At 38.6% G+C, this 17080-nt stretch overlaps 1 protein-coding gene across 6 annotated transcripts in view; it reads right to left on the bottom strand.

Annotated features, from left to right (window-relative positions):
* Positions 1 to 17080, bottom strand: part of baiap2a (BAR/IMD domain containing adaptor protein 2a) — a 105480-nt gene that overhangs the window by 36837 nt on the left and 51563 nt on the right. For 2 of the 6 annotated variants that reach the window (XM_088069448.1, XM_042505890.2), the window contains exons 7-13: positions 15347 to 15499; positions 12280 to 12522; positions 10945 to 11176; positions 8877 to 9078; positions 8701 to 8769; positions 8464 to 8617; positions 8172 to 8209 (exon numbers count right to left, since the gene is read on the bottom strand). In XM_088069448.1, coding sequence (XP_087925574.1) covers positions 8172 to 8209; positions 8464 to 8617; positions 8701 to 8769; positions 8877 to 9078; positions 10945 to 11176; positions 12280 to 12522; positions 15347 to 15499 — 1091 coding nt within the window. The other 4 variants (XM_088069447.1, XM_088069446.1, XM_042505889.2 and 1 more) reach the window with 4 other exon arrangements.

A 17080-nucleotide genomic window follows, 5' to 3' on the forward strand; every position in this document is an offset into this window, starting at 1 on the left:
ATGTCAAACTTTGACTGGTACCAAAACCACCTTAACACACCTCAAAACAGCATAAAATAGCGTGCTGAAACACGCCATAGCATTAAAACATGAAAATATGTCAAAAAACTTAATCATTTAGTCATGTCGAAAAAAGGCCCAAATTGACATAATATGGCATGTTGGAAAAAAATGGCTGAAAACAACATAGTATAGCATGTCGAAAAAAATTACTGAAAATGACAAAAAATCTCAAAATTTGACATGTTGAAAAAAATGTCTGAAAACCACATATTATAGCTTGTAGAGACACATCAGAGCATAGTGTGTCATAAAAAGGCCAAAAACAAAAAAATATAGCAAGTTGAAAAAATGGCTGAAAATGACATGTTTTAATTTAATTTATGTCCATGAGCTGCAATCCTCAAATTTGAAAGTGTTTTTTGGTTACAATTTTGTTTAATAAATCAGACACTGATGGCACACTGCTGTGTTGTACCTCTTTTTTTTTCTACCAAAAATGTTTCGTGCTGGTAAGGGAGTACTTTGCTGAAAAAATCTTTCAAAGCGGGTACGTTAATAAAAAAGGTTGAGAACCACTGTACTATATGTTGCAAGTACGAATTTTATATGATTATGCATCTTTAACAATAATTTTAGCAGGAGGAAAGCCAGAGTGTTACAATGTGAGGAGCTCTGCCTGCGATGTGAGTATTAATAAAGAACAGAAGTTACACTCTGGTTCATTAACACAGCTTTTCTTTTTCCGGTGTTGTGTGTTCACTGTATTGGCAGCATATTTCTATGTACCGGCAGGTGGACCACACAAAGAACATGTAAGTTTGTCCTGAGCTGAGCAGAGCTGAAGACTCAACTGCACAAGGGGAGCCAACACCGGTAGAGCTGCACAACCAGAATGCAGGCAAGAACATCAACATCTGCCCTCAGCCTGAGCATCATCATTAATGTCAGTAATGACATTGTGTTAATGTGTATAGTATGGCAAGTGTGTGTTAATGTCTGGCAATGCCATCAGTGACGTGGACTGAATGAAAATTTGCTATGTATTCGGCTTGGATTAATGTTACGATCTCATGTGTATCCAGTGTTTCTAAGCTAGCAGTTATTATAGTGCATCTCTGTAAAGATTCATTTATGAAAAGGTATCATGATATAACTCTTTAGAACAAAAAGCCTAAAAAGAAAAGTGGGAACTGTAAGTACTAGTTTTCATAATGATGCATCTTATACAAAAATGTTATATTGCTGTATTGACCTTATGAGTTTGGGTGACATACTTTGCTATGATGTTTTTTCATGACTTTGGACATCATTCTTTATTGTGACATTTTTTCATGAACTTGGATGACAGCACAAAGACCAGAAAAACTGGCTATCAAATACTATGCACCACGCAAGTGGAGCAACTTGCAGAGTCTCTGAAATTATAAGCTTAAAAATAAAAAAGGTAACTCCTTTTAATTAACTGTTTAATTACTTTAAATCTCATTTCATTCATCATTCGATTTAGAGAAGTGCCATTTGGTTTCCTGCGAACTGATGTATCAATGCTGAAACACTTGTACTTAGATATTGTAACAGTTGGATTCTTTTTTGTTTTTATAAGATTATTTTTGGGGGGCATTTCCCTTTATTTATATAGGACAGCTGAAGAGTGACAGGAAAGGTGGGAACAATATGCCACAAAGGGCTGCAAGCCAGCCTCGAACCCATGTTGCTGCAGGAGCCTCCAGCATGTGAGGTGCACACTCTACCTGGTGAGGCCACCATGGATCTGTTTAGTGTTTTACACTTGATTTATACTGTGAACTGGACGTCCTTTTAAATATGCAGCACTACAACTTCTTTGTGATTTTGGACAGCATCTTGTACTAAGATGTTTTAAAACTATTTTGCAAGACATGATCCTATAACGTTTATTGCCAATTTGGCACTTTTGATACTGGTAGCTTTCTATGACTTAAATGTTATTTTGGACATGCTATACTATGATGTATTCATAGTATTTTGGATTAGTTTGTTTTAAGTTATACGACAACATGCTATACTATGACGTTTTCATTTAGTTATGCCTTACATGCTACACTATCATGTTTTTATGCAATTTTGGATGACATACTATACTATTTTTTTAAACTATTTTAAGCCATACTATACCATGATGTTTTTCTTGACTTTCTTTATGCCACACTATACCTTTTTTTTTTATTACTTTTGTATGGCTTGCAGCACTATGTTTTCCATAATTTTTGTGTCATTTTATTCTATTTTTGTTTGTTGTTCTTTTTTTCACGCCATACTATACTTTGATGGTTTTTATAACTTTTTTTTTTACGACACAGTAAACCCCACACTGTGGGGGATCGGGCCTTCCACTTTGTTGATCCACACATATGGAATGCCCTCCCTGATCAGCACTGAGGACTAAAAACTTCTCTTTCAAAGAGCCTTTGTTTTTTGTTTTTTTGCCTTGTTTTTAATGTTTTTAATCTACTGACCTTTACCATGTCTGTAGCATTTTTCGAATTTTGCTAAATGTAAAGTGTGTTATAAATAAAATCTATTATTATCATTATCATTATCATTTATATGACTCTGTATGGCAATGTGTACTATGACATTTTCTATTTCTTCCTTTTATGACATACTATTCTATGACTTTATCAGGCCTTTGACCTGTCCAGGCTGTACCCTGCCTCTCGTCCAATGACAGCTGGGATAGCCTGCAGACCCCCCGCCCCCCAGTATCCAAATACAACTCAAACACAAGCCAAAAATTATTTAAAATACAACCAAAGGACATAAATAGGCAGGCTGAGTTTAGACACTTACACACTGCACACAACACCACCAAACACACTCAGTCTTTTTTCTATGTGACACAGAGAGCACCACAGATGCTATGGGTGTTTCTGGGGTAGGGGGGATGAAACAGCATGCTTGGGACACAGCTGTGGCCTGAAATGATTCACAGAAAAGTGGCGATTCTTCAAAAAAGGGAATACATTCAAACAGTCAAGGGGGTCGGGAATAATCAGCTCAAAGCAATAATGTTAAAGGAAAAGTTCTGTTTTTTTGAAGTGGGTGACCGTATATTACATACGGTAGATGTTAATTGGCACGCCCCCAGTTTGGGGAGACAGGGAGTCCGACATGGAAGCTAAGCAATCTACTGCTGTGATTTTAGTCACATAAGAAAAAAACAACCTAAAAAATACATACCAGTTTAGGTTTTTGTTATATTTAGAATGCTTTCACCCTACCTTACCATCAGACAGAGATTTCCATGGGAAATGAAGCATTATATTGCTCTCTTCATAGCCAGACTCCATTGACAAAAACAATGATTTTACATTACTTAACACAGGAGCTGCTGGTCTGCAGCCGCCTCTATGAGTTACTGGTTTGTGTAATTGTGCAACTGAGGTTTAGTTTTAATTCACCACAATCACACAATAATACAAACAAACCAATCAAGGCAGCTGTAGACCAGCAGCTCCTGTGTAAGGTTTTAAGGTGGCTTCGCGGAGAGCTTAGATGGAGAACTGAAGCCATAAACAGCTTTCCTGTCAAAAAGGGGCTGTCTTTTGGAAAGATAAAATAGTGAAAATACTATCAATAAAGTCTTTACTTAGAGTGATATTAAATTTTTTTTTTTCAGAATGGACTTTCTTCAGGTGGCTGAAATACGCATTGTTGCTGCCCCCGTTCACAGCAGTACTTTATTCCATGTTGTACTCCTGCCTGCTTCTCCAAAGTGGGGGCACGTCAACCTAAATCTAGCATGATACACCTAATAAAGATAAGAAACCAATTCAACCCCTCTTCAAAAAATCTGAACAATCCCCTTAAAACAAGGAAAAAATAGTTGTATAAAACTGAAAATGCCATTGTCAATGATAGAACAGATTTCTCGTCAGACCAGACTGTTTATTAATATATAGAGATATGTTTTATTTAGAATACCTTTGTAAAAAGTCACCATACATTCAAGGTCAATTTTTAGTATCACATTTTCTGGTTTCCCTCCACAGCATGCATAAGATAAACACTTCAACTAATCAGTAATTTCTCAATGTTTCTTGATTTTTTTTGTTTGTTTGTTTTTTTACAAGGACAATATGTTTTTTTAAAGAAAAGACCAAAAACTACATAGCCACTCAGAGAATACAATCATAAATAACACTGAGAGCTGCAAAAGCCGTGGTTGTCATTGAACCTAAAAACTAATTCACAGCTGTTATTGAGGATACTCAACAGAAGAAGACCCTTTTCAAACTCACTGCTTCAGAAATAAGATGAAACTGAAGGAATTTTTTATTTTTACCAACAATTCTGGCAGTAAGTTCAGCCAACGGTGGGAAGTTTAATTGTAAATCTATATTAAAAAATTTTTTTTGTTTGTTTTTTTTGCAATGATCATAATACAGTGCAACTTGTTGGACTGACGGAAACATTATATATATATACATATATATATATGTGTATATATATAAAGAGAGAGAGATAGAAATGGATAGATAGATATATTGTATATTCTTGAAGCTCAATTTAAAAATTTGCTCCATTGCACATGAAGTGTTTAATAGAAAATAAAAGAAGCAAAGTAAGGCAAATAAGACACACACCCTCTGGACGAATAATCAAGTCTAGCACTGACACAAGGAAGCACAGCGCGACCTATACGGGATCTCTCAGAACAGAAACATAGTAATCTGCTGCACAGCCTTACTTTGAACAAAGCTTTTTTTTTGAGCATGTGTGTATTGGGTGGGAACTCGATAATACTGGGCCCACGTGTGCTTAAAAAGGCCATTCAGCCAGTGGCTTTAGTACAACGACATTGAAGTCTTTTGGCACTTGTACAGTACATGAACATGTCTTTTAGTTTGACAAAATGACACAACCATGTACATGCATGAAAAGACAAGCAGTAGCAAAGGCAGTCTCTTGAGAGATCAGTCCGTGATGGTGGACTGTGATCAGAGATTATTCAGAGTCCATATCGCTGCATGCCGAGCAGGTAGGCCCCGCTCTGGCTCTCTCGCTCAACGCAATCCTCCACCCACCAACCGCTACTGTCCACACCGACACCACCAGCAGCAGCACCCAGGACGGACGGAAGGAGGAAAGGAGGGACCCGAGGAGGAAGAGAGGACAGAAAGGAGGGATGAAACTGGCCTCTTCCACTTGGAGAAGGGGTGTGTGTGGAGGCAGAGGAGGAGAAGTGGAGATAAGTGGACAGGAGAAGGGGGAGGCTAAGAGGAGGAGGGGGAAAAGATGGGGAGGAAGAGGCCCCTGTGCTATCCGGAGCTGTCTGTGTCTGTCTGTATGTCTGTTCTCACACAGTCGAAATCAATTTGCCATCAGGACTGTCACTGTGGAACAAAGAGAGAAGGAAGCTTGCCAGGTCGGACACACTCAGAGAGAAATGGAGAAAGACAAGACAGGCACAAGGAGGCAGGGTAGAGATTTGGAGAGGCGTAGGTGGGGGTCATGAAATCTACCCCACCCACAGCTGCAACTCCAAACACACCTGCCATGATCAGGAAGATTGGACTTCCAATTCCCTCATCAACACTTTTTTTTATAATCCAGATATGTTTTCTGGTTTGATATTATTGCCCATAATAAGCAGTTTATTGAATATTTGCTACCGTCTGTCACTGAAAAGTAGACAAACCCCACACTGTTGATGAGAAAATCAAGTCATCTCCTTAGCTGGAGGGATGTAGTATTAGATTAGTCTGTTGGGGGTGAATACACCCTGCAGCACAGTGTTGTCTCAAAGTACTGATACAAAAAAAAAAACACATTCAGAGCAGACAGGAGTATGTAAACAGCTTGACACTGGTGCCCAAAGCCCCAGGCTGACAAGCAGTGATGACTGAGATGAGGTCAGCATGATGTCTACTGTCACAACACGTACTCCAAACACAAGTGCACGCAAGTCATTTCTCTCTCTCTCTCTCTCTCTCACTCTCTTTCTCTCACAGACACACGCAAATACACACATTTATAAACATGTACACAAGGATGTACTCCCTGATTGGACAGAAACAGGCACAGCATCATTCCTAACCCTAACCTCACATAACCCTGGTGAGTCAGCAAGGACTTGATAGGATTACGGTGAAGACATACTGGGCCAAGAGTGCTCTGACAATAAACGGAGACACTGACCCCGCTACACTGCAGTCATTACTTTAAAGAGCTATTTTAAAAAAAGTAATGTAAGCAGGATTAAAGAGGGAAGGACAAAGAAGACACAGTAAAAATGCTCAAAAGAAACACTGTATATATATCTAACTACAGCGAAATTGCTTGAGGCAAACTATGCTTCACACTAGTGGTGACATCATTAGTCTATTAATCAATTACGCATCGATTAAAAATAAATAAATAATGGCCAATGATTTTGATAACTGATTATTCATCAAATCAATTGTCCAAACAAAAAAGCCCAGAATTATCTGGCTCTAGCTTCTCATGTGTGAAGATATGTAGCTGTTTCCTGTTTTATGTTACTGTAAACTGAATAAATTTGGGTGTTGAACCATTGGTCAGACAAAACAGATAATTTGAAGATTGCTTAAAAAAACAGTGAATGGCATTTGTCAGTATTTCCTGACATTTTAAGTACTTAAAGTAAAAAGAAAACTTTTTTTTTCTTACATTTCACCAAGGGAAAATATTGAACATATTGATATTATGATTAACTAGGGACTGTGTTTAACTACAGCAAGACTATATCAAAAACATCCTTTACAAACTTTGACAGAACATTATTCAGTGGTATGCTCAGTACTTCCCAAACACATGCATTTTCGCTTAAAAAAACCCCAAACAAACAGAGATTAGTGTTGGAGTCTGGCTTGGAAGCGCATATAGATAAATCTACTCTTAACTAAGTTTTAAAAAGTAAGGTTTCAGGAAAAAAACATTTTGGGAGGCATACTTCTTGATGAATAAGACTTGAAGCAAGAATTGTGTGAGAGTTTGTAAACAGATGTTTTCATATTGTTTTGCTGTTAAACTTTATTTTTTCTCACATGCCTTGGGGTAACATGGTGCGACTAATTCATTTGCAAATGGTCATTTTGTGGGTAAGTGTTCCTTTAACAAATAACTGTACACATACATATGGGTGATTGTAGATTGTACTTTGTTTCAGACGCTGTGTGGCTTTGTAGCCCATCACTTAATTCCATACTATGCATTAACCATATACTAATCATAATAGAATACTCTTAACAGTGGCATTGGAACTTCATCATTTTTTGGTCACAAAATAATGCACTATGTGAAAAAATATATTATTGCAGTATAGTTGAGCAAGCTCTTGCTTGAACTGTCTCGCCACAGTCCTCATGTTTTGTAACTGTAATTGGCTGCACAAGTTTCTTCGTTCATCGCATTATGAGACAATGGTCTAAACAGCATTGTTAAAATCTGACACAAATGGACTTGACCACTTTTTGCAATCAACAAATCCTCCAGGGAGCGACAAGTATTTTTCCTTCTTCTGGACACGTTCTTGCAGGTGAACGTTCTCTGTTGCCATCAGGGCATTATATTTTACCTGCTTTTAAGACTAACCATCATTCCAAGTCTTTAATTGCCGCGATTTATCTTTTTAATTCTCTGTAAAAAAAAAAAAAAAGTTTTTAATTGTTTTATTTATTTTTATTGATAATCAAACTTAACTTTTATAGATTCCTTTATTCCACTGAACTCCTCGGCATATTTTTATTTTATTTTACTGTAAGTGTCCAAAGCAAGCTCTTCAAACAAATTGACCTTTGCGGGATTATTACATGGTCTGAATTTAAACCTGGTATACATTTAACAGTACACTCAAATATCAAGCACTTCTAAGGATCCACCCTGATATTATGGAGAATACTGTACACTTTTTCTAGTAAACTACATGTTTGGTCCGCGACACATCATACTCTACACCATTATAGAAAGTGAATGTAGCGTTCCACTGGGACACTGCGTATGTTACACAGTTGCCTTGCTCACTCTTCAGTGTTCCAGCATGTAATGACTCAATTGAAATGCCATCTTTTACTGATAGGTCACTACTGCCAAAACTACCAAAGTTAAATAACTCAGACGGCAGCACCAGTCATATCTTAAGAGGACAGGGTAGAAAAGGCACTTACCTTGTGGCAAAGCGGCCATCATAATCCTCAATAGCAGGCTGAAAAGATAAAATAAAATATTTTACTTAGTGTGCTTGTATACCTTGGACTGAAGCACCTGCTGTACTTGCATACAAACACTAGGCGGCAGCAGAAACTTAGCAAAAGTCTCCTTTCCAGTTACTGCAGGATTACTCATATCCAATTATGCAACACAAGGCTAAACCAGACGGGGGCTACAAATTAAGTAAAAAAGAGTAACAAGTGTTTTGTGTGTTGTTCATGGATACTACACATGTTAAATTGTACCTACCTGTGTGCCAAAGCCTGCCATGCTGTAGGGACGTGGGCGGGTCTGTGCTAGGCTCTGTGCCAGCAGTCGGGCAGTCAGGCCATAGTCAGGTGTGGGCAGTGATGCATCACTCTCCAACAAGTTCCCTGTGCTGCTACTTTTCCCATGGTGCAAGCTGAGAGGGCAAGAAAAAAAAAGGCCTCAGACTCGGTCTCATAAAGTTGACACAGTTTGTGATAGAAAAAAAATGCTACGCACTTCACTTTAAGCTTCTCACTATCACTTTCAGGCAGCACACGTGTGTAGGAGAACGGGAACCAGCCACGCCTGAGAAAGGTGAACACATGGTTAAACTTACATTGTACCTATATGTGGGGGAAGTAGATCTCACAGAATGGAAATAGGCAAAATGCAAAAATTACTATAACACTTACATCTTGTTCTTCTCATTCTCCCCATAGTGCCAGCCATCTCTGGCCTCGGGCACTAGCAGGGTGATTACATCTCCCTCAGAGAAGCTGAGCAGGGTGCTGTTGTCACCCGCAGCGTGGGAGAAGATGGCCTGGACACGGGAGCGCCCATTCTTTTCCAAGCCTGCTGCCATGGAACTGGACCTGGGCAGGGTCCGTGTCTCTCCTGTCATGTTTGCAGACAGAGTCAATGGTCAGTGACATGAGAGTTCATTAAGAGTTCAGGGTGCCTACTAAAAGTAACATTTTTGTCTATTTAGACACAGTCAGGCAGATATTCTAAATTTAGTATGTTTTTCTTTTATTTTTTTTATGTGCTTTTGTATAGCATTCACAAACAACCATGAATCACTGTCAGATTAACTAATACGCTGGTATAATTGCCATTAAAAATGATACCATAGATGGGATGATTGGTAGACTATCTCCTGCCAACATTTCTCATAAATACGGTTTCGAAGTGTTTGTTGCGACATCTCCCTGCTGCTATTTTGAGACACTGAAGAGCAGCAGTTCTTCCAGTGGCTAACATTATAACTTAACATATATAATTGTAGGTACGCAAGTAAGCAAAACTTAATTTATATAATTTCAACAGTCAAACGTATTTTGCCTTTGACTGTTGATACTAGACCAGTGTTTCCCGAATTTTTTATCCTTAAGGGATCCAATATTCAATCATTGAGTAAATCCATAAGTAAGTGACATATGACATTTAGTACTATATCTAATGCATAATAACAACAGTATAGAACAATTGATAAACTAATGTAAAACAATCTATGTGGATGTTTTGTTTTTGTTTTGTTTTTTTCAGATTGATTGCTTTGAATATAACATCAGAGGTAAGTTTTCCTGATATGTTTATACTTTTATGCAGCTTGCTGTTTAATGTTCTTTTTTTAATTTATTTTTTACAATCATACATACGTAAAAGGCTTCTTTTTTTGACTGTTTCAGTGTTTTCTTCTCCCTGGCGCCTTGCAATTGTATATCAGCTCTCTGGTTGTTTTAACTGCATACTTTTTTAAATGTAGGACAATGTTTTTTTAAGCAGTGAGGGAAGGCTCCGTCTACCTTGATTACCTTGGGCTTCACCTTCAAGTTTATATCTTAGATAATGATCTTAACTTTAAAAAATAACACATTTTCTTTAGTTTTCTTCACAAAAATGAATGAAATGCTGAGAATTAGACCTCTGTAACGACCCTCACAATTACAGCCTATAAACCCCCTGGGAGCTTTGGTGACCGCTACTGGAGGTTGTTGCTGTCCAGTGATATAGAAATTTGTTGCATTTTGATATCTGCTGTCCTTTTTACTGTGAATTGGCTGATGCTTTGTTTGGTGAGATAAGGGTGGATATTGATTTTGTAAATATATAAGATACACAGAGCGTGAGATGGCTCTTCACATTTGAGACGTATAAATTGGCCAGTTATCTGGAGAAGGCCCGGGAGAGGAGAAAAGGAGCTCTTTATCGAGATGGTCCTTGTATTTTTGCTTTGCTGCTTCTTCTTTTCCTATATATATATATATTTCATTCCAGGTGGAAGCAGTGTGTTGCATGATGCATGACCGACCACTGAAGTTATAGCCACAAACATTACACATAAGTAAACGCAGTGAATACAGAAGGCGCCTAAACCATTATGTAGTACAAATAAAAATTAATCTTAATAACATCAACTGCTGACCGGAGAGTAATGGTCAGACATTAAAAAGTAGGAATAAAATCAGATTGAATCAAATAATAATGAAGACCAACATTGGCCAATAAAAGTAATACGATGTGTGAATAAAAACCAACAAAAAAGTAGGAATAAAATAAGATCAAATAAAAATGAAGACCAGGCAAAGTGATGATCTTATTTTGATCTCAACTATTAAGAAATGTCACAAAGCTCCTCAGTGTACTTTCAAGTAAAATGAGAGGACTTGGTTTGAGGTTTAATCAAATATTCTTCTTGTAATTTTCTTGCTACAGTGCTACTGTTGTTCATAAATTAGCAGCAGTGTTTGTATATCTTACCCACGGGGTTCTTATTCTTGGCAGGGGCAGGCCTGCGGACAGGGAGGGTGTTGGAGTAGACATCGCTGACCTGTCTCTGGGGCTGAGCCTGGGACTGGCCCTGTGCCTGGGTCTGGGGGGACGAAGGCCTGACTTGGGACACGGATAAAGTCCCTCCATCCGTCCAATATTCCTCCCCATGGACTCCTGTTGTCCCATTTACCATGGACATACCATCAGGGCCCATCAGCCTCTGGATAAAAAGCAGATACAACAGATTCAATAAGTATATAGATTTAATAACAAATTGTGAAATAGGCTTTGCCAGTTCAATACTGCAGTGGCAACTACTTTATGCAATATTTAGATGTAATCAAAGTCAGGACATGTTATAATTCATCTTTATTTAAAAAGTATACTTGATAATTTTAGAGTTGACCAGAAGTCGAATGAGAGTTCATCTGTCAGCAGCTGCCCAGCATGAAATGAAGATTTTAAACAGTTCATTAACCTGAGTGCCATCGTCAAAAAGAGACTAGAGATGTTTGCCTGTTTTGCATCTTTATTGGAGGTCCAAAGGTGAATAAGCTGATAATAGAACTGTTAGCTATTCCACAGTGATGGGGACATTTAAATGAAGTTGTTCTGTCCTCTTAAGAAAAATTACAACAACTTGTATTAATTGCCATAAATTGTAATCAGTCTGTGACATTATATATAAGGCAACCACATTAAAATTGCTCTGGCCCAAAGGTTCCATTTTGTAAATGGTTATATTCCATGTCTTATTTTCTAATAAAGCAAGTAGAGGAGCTGTAAAAGTAAAAAAAAAAAAATGCTTCATCCACAGAAAAAAAATGTGCAGAGAAATGTCAGGAATTTAAGTTGGGATGTCACAACTATACTATATAAAGGTAAAAACTGCTACTAAAGCACTGTTAGTCATTCCCCAGCAGTTAAAACAGTGAAGAGATGCCAAAAGTGCAGATGTGGAAGACCTGGAAACACTGACCAATGAGAGCAGACTGTTTTTTAAGGAGTGGGCCTGAGAGAAAGGTGTTATAACATTGCATTTCAGACATTTCAGAGTGTAAAAACAGTTGTTCCAGCTAATGGTAAGAAGAAAATAATGTGTTTTTTGAATATCAAAGCATGTGAATATATTCTGGTAGAAAGTGGAAACCTCAAATACAAGTATGGACCTGAAGATTCACATAATATGGGACCTTTAGAATTTGCTTCTTTTGATTATAAGAAAGAGAAATAAAAGGCCCCAGAGAAACATTAAAACACAGAAACACTTACTGCCTTATTAAGGGAGGACAAATAAAAATAACACTTATTTTCTTCACTCACCGCTGGGTGTCCCAGGCCACTGCCCATGAAAACAGCCAGCTCCGGGGGCACAGGAAGAGGCTGGGCCCCGGGGATAGGGTCTGAGATGACCAAGTTGGATTTGGAGGTATGCAGGGGGCTTGTGCCCCCGAGGGCAGCAGAGCCCATCTGCTGGGCCAGGAGCATGGCCCTCTCTGGCAGTTTGTTGGGGTCTGAGCAAGCCTGTTGCCACACTGGGATCTTCTGGGTCAGAAGGTCTTTACCCTGGAGGAAGGAAGGAAAGATTGGAAAAACACAAAAAAAAATGATATTGCTTTTGCTGCAATGTGACAAGAGAAAAAAAGCTCGCTTAAGCATTTTCTGTGCTAAAGCTTCAATTTTCTCCCTATTCAATAGAATAAAAAAAACAAATGTTCAGTTCTCAAAGGTTTTTCCTCACTCTGTAGCCTTGACCACTGCCCCTTGCACATCTTTGGTAATGTGCTGCGTGGGTGAGGCTGTGGGACAGACAGACATATAACCAAGCTGCCCACTGCAGCATCTCACAGCCTGTGGACACGGCTGTTCTTTCCACAAGTAGAGTTTAATGAACTGACAAAAATTCACACTGTGTATGACTGTACAGGATACACCCATGCACACACATAGAAAACATGGACAGTTTTGTCTCTTTTTTCGTGTACTAATCCATAGCTCTCACCTTCTCTTTCTCCCTCTCGTGCGCACACACAGACACACACACACACGATCTTGCACACAGACAAACACACATAGGAACCCTCTGGGAGAGGGTTCTTCAGTCTGCTGAAGGTAACCTCTTCCCACGCACAGCCCCATCCTGATTAATGACTAGACTCCATGTTGAAAAAAGAAGCTGCAGTGCAGTCCACATGAACACACATAAACACACACAGTCCTCCTCCAGCCACATCTTCAGGCGGGCGGTTCACACCCACCAGTAATCCCAGGAGACTGATATACTTCATTACCCGAGAATATCAAATTCTTGGATAATGGACAAAACAACAAGCGTAAAAAAACTAAATCCTTGTTAATATCACTTCATTGCCTTTGATGTTATGATAAAGAGGGGGATCTGTTTGGATTCAAAGGTTCTTTGCTTCAAATGTCAGCAGCGGTGTGAAAACAACAAGCAGGTATTTTAAAATTCTCTAGTGACTGCTGTAAACAAAATGGGTGAGAAATAGTTTGCGACTTTTGTCCTGTTCATTGCACTGAGTTTGATTTCAGTCCATCTTTCTCTACAAGAATCATTTTGATGCTTTTTCTTATTAACGTCTTTCATTAACTGAACAAGTGAGGCAGTTCTCCACGCAAAAAGGTGGCCAGGCACGCAAAGGTGCAATGATGGATTACAGCTTCAAATCTGGCTGTCAGCTGGGCATTGTCTACAGTCTTAATGAATTTTTAAGATGAGGAGGCCCCTGTGAGCGGTCAAAGCTAATGTGACTTTGAATTATATATCTCCTCCTATGCCCTTTGTGTTGAACAATGGTCTACAGCAGGTGAGTCCTCAAATAAAACACAGATGACAGATTGGGAGTACTGAAGATAGAAAAAAATGCATGATGATTGAACAAATTATTCAAGGAAACACTAAATCTGACCATTAACTACTAACTGTGCACAGCCTTAGTTAAAGGCCATTAGAGACAATTTTCTCAATCAGTTTCTTGCTATAAGTGACACGTGATTATTTCAAATGAGAGACTGAGTATTTGCCTGTTCATCCTCACGTTTCTCACTGATTGTAAGAGGGCAGGGCTCAACTGGAAAAAAGTGTTTGCATTTCTTTGCACCAATCAGAATTTAGCAACATTTAAACACAATGACAGTTGAGTTGTTGTTTGCTTGTGTTGCCTTAACTGTCAATCCAATGCCGTCAAAACACCCCCACGCAGTCCCGATGAAGCAGATTAGCTGTGTTTTTGAGTGGGAAACTTTTAATTTATAGTACCTTAGGTTGTTTACTTGATATTTGAAACCAAGATTGCAGAAGCCTTAAAGCCCCTTCCAGTGTAATTTGGCATATTTATGATATTATATATTTTTCTGAGTCATTTTCTGACAATGATGCAGAGCAACACAGTTTGCAAAATATTTTAAATATAAAAATAATCAAAAAATTAAATAATCAAAAATGGAATTTTGTACTCAAAGTTAAAAAAAGAAAGTTGCTGCTCATATGGGAGAATGACGTAAGACAGTAGAAGCTGGAGGTCATACGTCACCCTCTAAGCTTGCATTGGTGCACAACTATCATCTGAGAGGCAAAACCAGTACTAAACATCATTGTGAGCTAACTAATCAATTTGTGTTGTGTGTTGGGTAACATGAAGACATAATAAATGTGGATTAACTGTTTGCAGAGCAGATGTGTCACGAGATGCATCTTTTTATTGGCCTCACCTGCAGGAAACTTACAAAACTGGGTTGTGTGAGTTACAGGAAAAAACATACAGTGAGCTGTCATTTTGTGATTGTGTGAGACTGTTTCTTCAAGTTTTGGCTCTTTTTCACCATGTTTGTTTAATATGGATAAATTAACATTAACATAGACTGCAATAAGCTATGCAATAAGTATAAGATTTGAAAGCAACTGTCAGCTGGTATTGGCAAAATAAATCCTGACAGGTTCCATACTGGAAGCAAACAAAGAAATTGCCCATATCAACTGACAGTTGAATGGTTATGTTAAATCCATATTCATTAATATTTCCTGCAGGTAAAGGTGGTGGAGAAAAGCCTTTAATCTCATGACTTAAGTGACTGCTGCTGCTAACCTTGCTAGTATCCATGCTATCAGTAAACATATGCTTGAACATCAAGTTGTTTGCCATGGTAACAGATTAGGCCCAACTACTGATTGCACTGGCATTCTCTGTTTGAGAGAAAAAAATTAAAAAAAAAACAGGAAGAAACAGTGACGAGCAAGATTTAAAGAGACAGTTGAAACCATAACTGACACACAGTATATACTTATCAATTCTAAAGCCACAGCGTTCATGTCTCTCCTCACATTTACTTGACTGTAAGAAAATCTCTTTGGTGGTCAAGTGACACTTGCCTTGCCGTGGTAGGCGCTGCTGTTCTTGGCCACTGCACATTGGCGGTCCACCAGGAAGCAGTACCTGCGACGCTCCTCGGACAAGGCTGTCTTGTATCCCTCAGCAATGAAAGTGTCCAGCTCAGTCTGCTTACTGCTGATGGTCTCCACAAACTGGTGGGGAAAACACAACAACACATGAAGTTGGGACATAATATCTACAGATTTAGATTTAGCCATCTATCTACTTTTAGTATTTTTTGTTTTATTAACACCCTGCTTCTAATTCATACTTAGGAGCAGCTCAGTACAGCTTAGTCCTGTACTGTACTGCCAATCACTGCATATTTCCACTGGAGCAATTAGGGGTAAAGTGCGCAGTGACGGTAATAGTTGTGAAAGGATAGAGCCTTACTCAGTAACTTTCTCAGGCTGGATTGTCCCTGCCGAACGCTACAGAGGCAATGCAATGATGACTGAAGATCCTGCAGTGTGGAAGGGGAATCACTCACAAAGAACCACTAATCAGTTTTTACGTGTCAGACAACAGGTGTGTTAATGCATGCATAAGAGTGAGTAACAGAGACAGAAATCGAGGGAGACCTGGTGCAGTTTGGTCTTCTTAGCATGAGCTGTCCAAAAATGGGAAATGTCACAGAGTTCACTGACCACATACACACACACACACACACAATATGGTCAGAAACGGTGGTGAGGAGCTACAGGGAGTCTTATTTTGAAGAGGTAGTGGCATTTAATTTTTTTTTCATGTGCACACACGCAGAGTTTGCATATTGGTAGCTGAAAGTTTTTGATACTGTAGTCTCAAAGTGGGTCAACTACATCCAGTTTCATGGCTTTAAAACTGTAACATCTGCTGATAAACACTGACCTAGAAGACAGGGTTATATTTACTTGCAATGATTTGACCTAGACTGAACTTTTCTTTGGGGTACTGTCTGGTTTAAAGTTTGTTATGGGGTATGTTTCTCATATTTAAACTGAATCAAAGAGATATATAGACCAGTGGCGCCTCCAAGGGGAGCCATGACACCCATACAATTGTCACTGGCACCCTTTGGTAAAATACATTACGAGGCTGGCATTACTGTTTATAAGATGCTGTGCCGTGCTATTTTTTAAGCTAGGTGGCTGTATCCTTTTAAACTAGACAACCAAAGGCATCCATGGCAACAACCATGTTGGAATGCTCCAAAGATAGGCTAAATTTTGGCAAGGAAACTGACATGGCAATTTTTAAAGAGGTCCCTTAAACCCCCACCTCAAAATATCTAAATGAAAATGAGTTCTGGTACCCACACAACCTCCCTAAACTTGAGAGGGTTTGTTTTCAGTAAAGGTTTTGCTCCTTGCAATCAATGTGCTCCTTCAAATTAAGCCGTATATTAAATATACAGCTTAATTTGAAGGAGAACATCAATATGGTCATTTTTTGTCTTTTTAAGAATAAAGACAATTAGCCTCTTTGAAGAACAATGACAACAAACATGATTGTTGCAGAACTAAAAGTGTTAATTGTACCACCATTAGTCTTTGAACACCAGATAATTAGTGATACTAACAATATAATAAGAAATCAGAGTATATCAGTATGCAATTGACTCTTTATATTGACATAGTTTTCATTTGGCCTATGTACTTCAACAGCATATTAGGATTCTATAAAGTTGGTGTGTCACTAGTTATCGTCACTGGTGTCCTGAACGTCCAACTTCACACAACTCCCCTTCCATT

This window comes from Plectropomus leopardus, chromosome 18, assembly GCF_026936395.1.
Source record: "Plectropomus leopardus strain MGB_pleo_1.0 chromosome 18, ASM2693639v1, whole genome shotgun sequence".
In the NCBI taxonomy this organism is placed as follows: Eukaryota; Metazoa; Chordata; class Actinopteri; order Perciformes; family Serranidae; genus Plectropomus; species Plectropomus leopardus.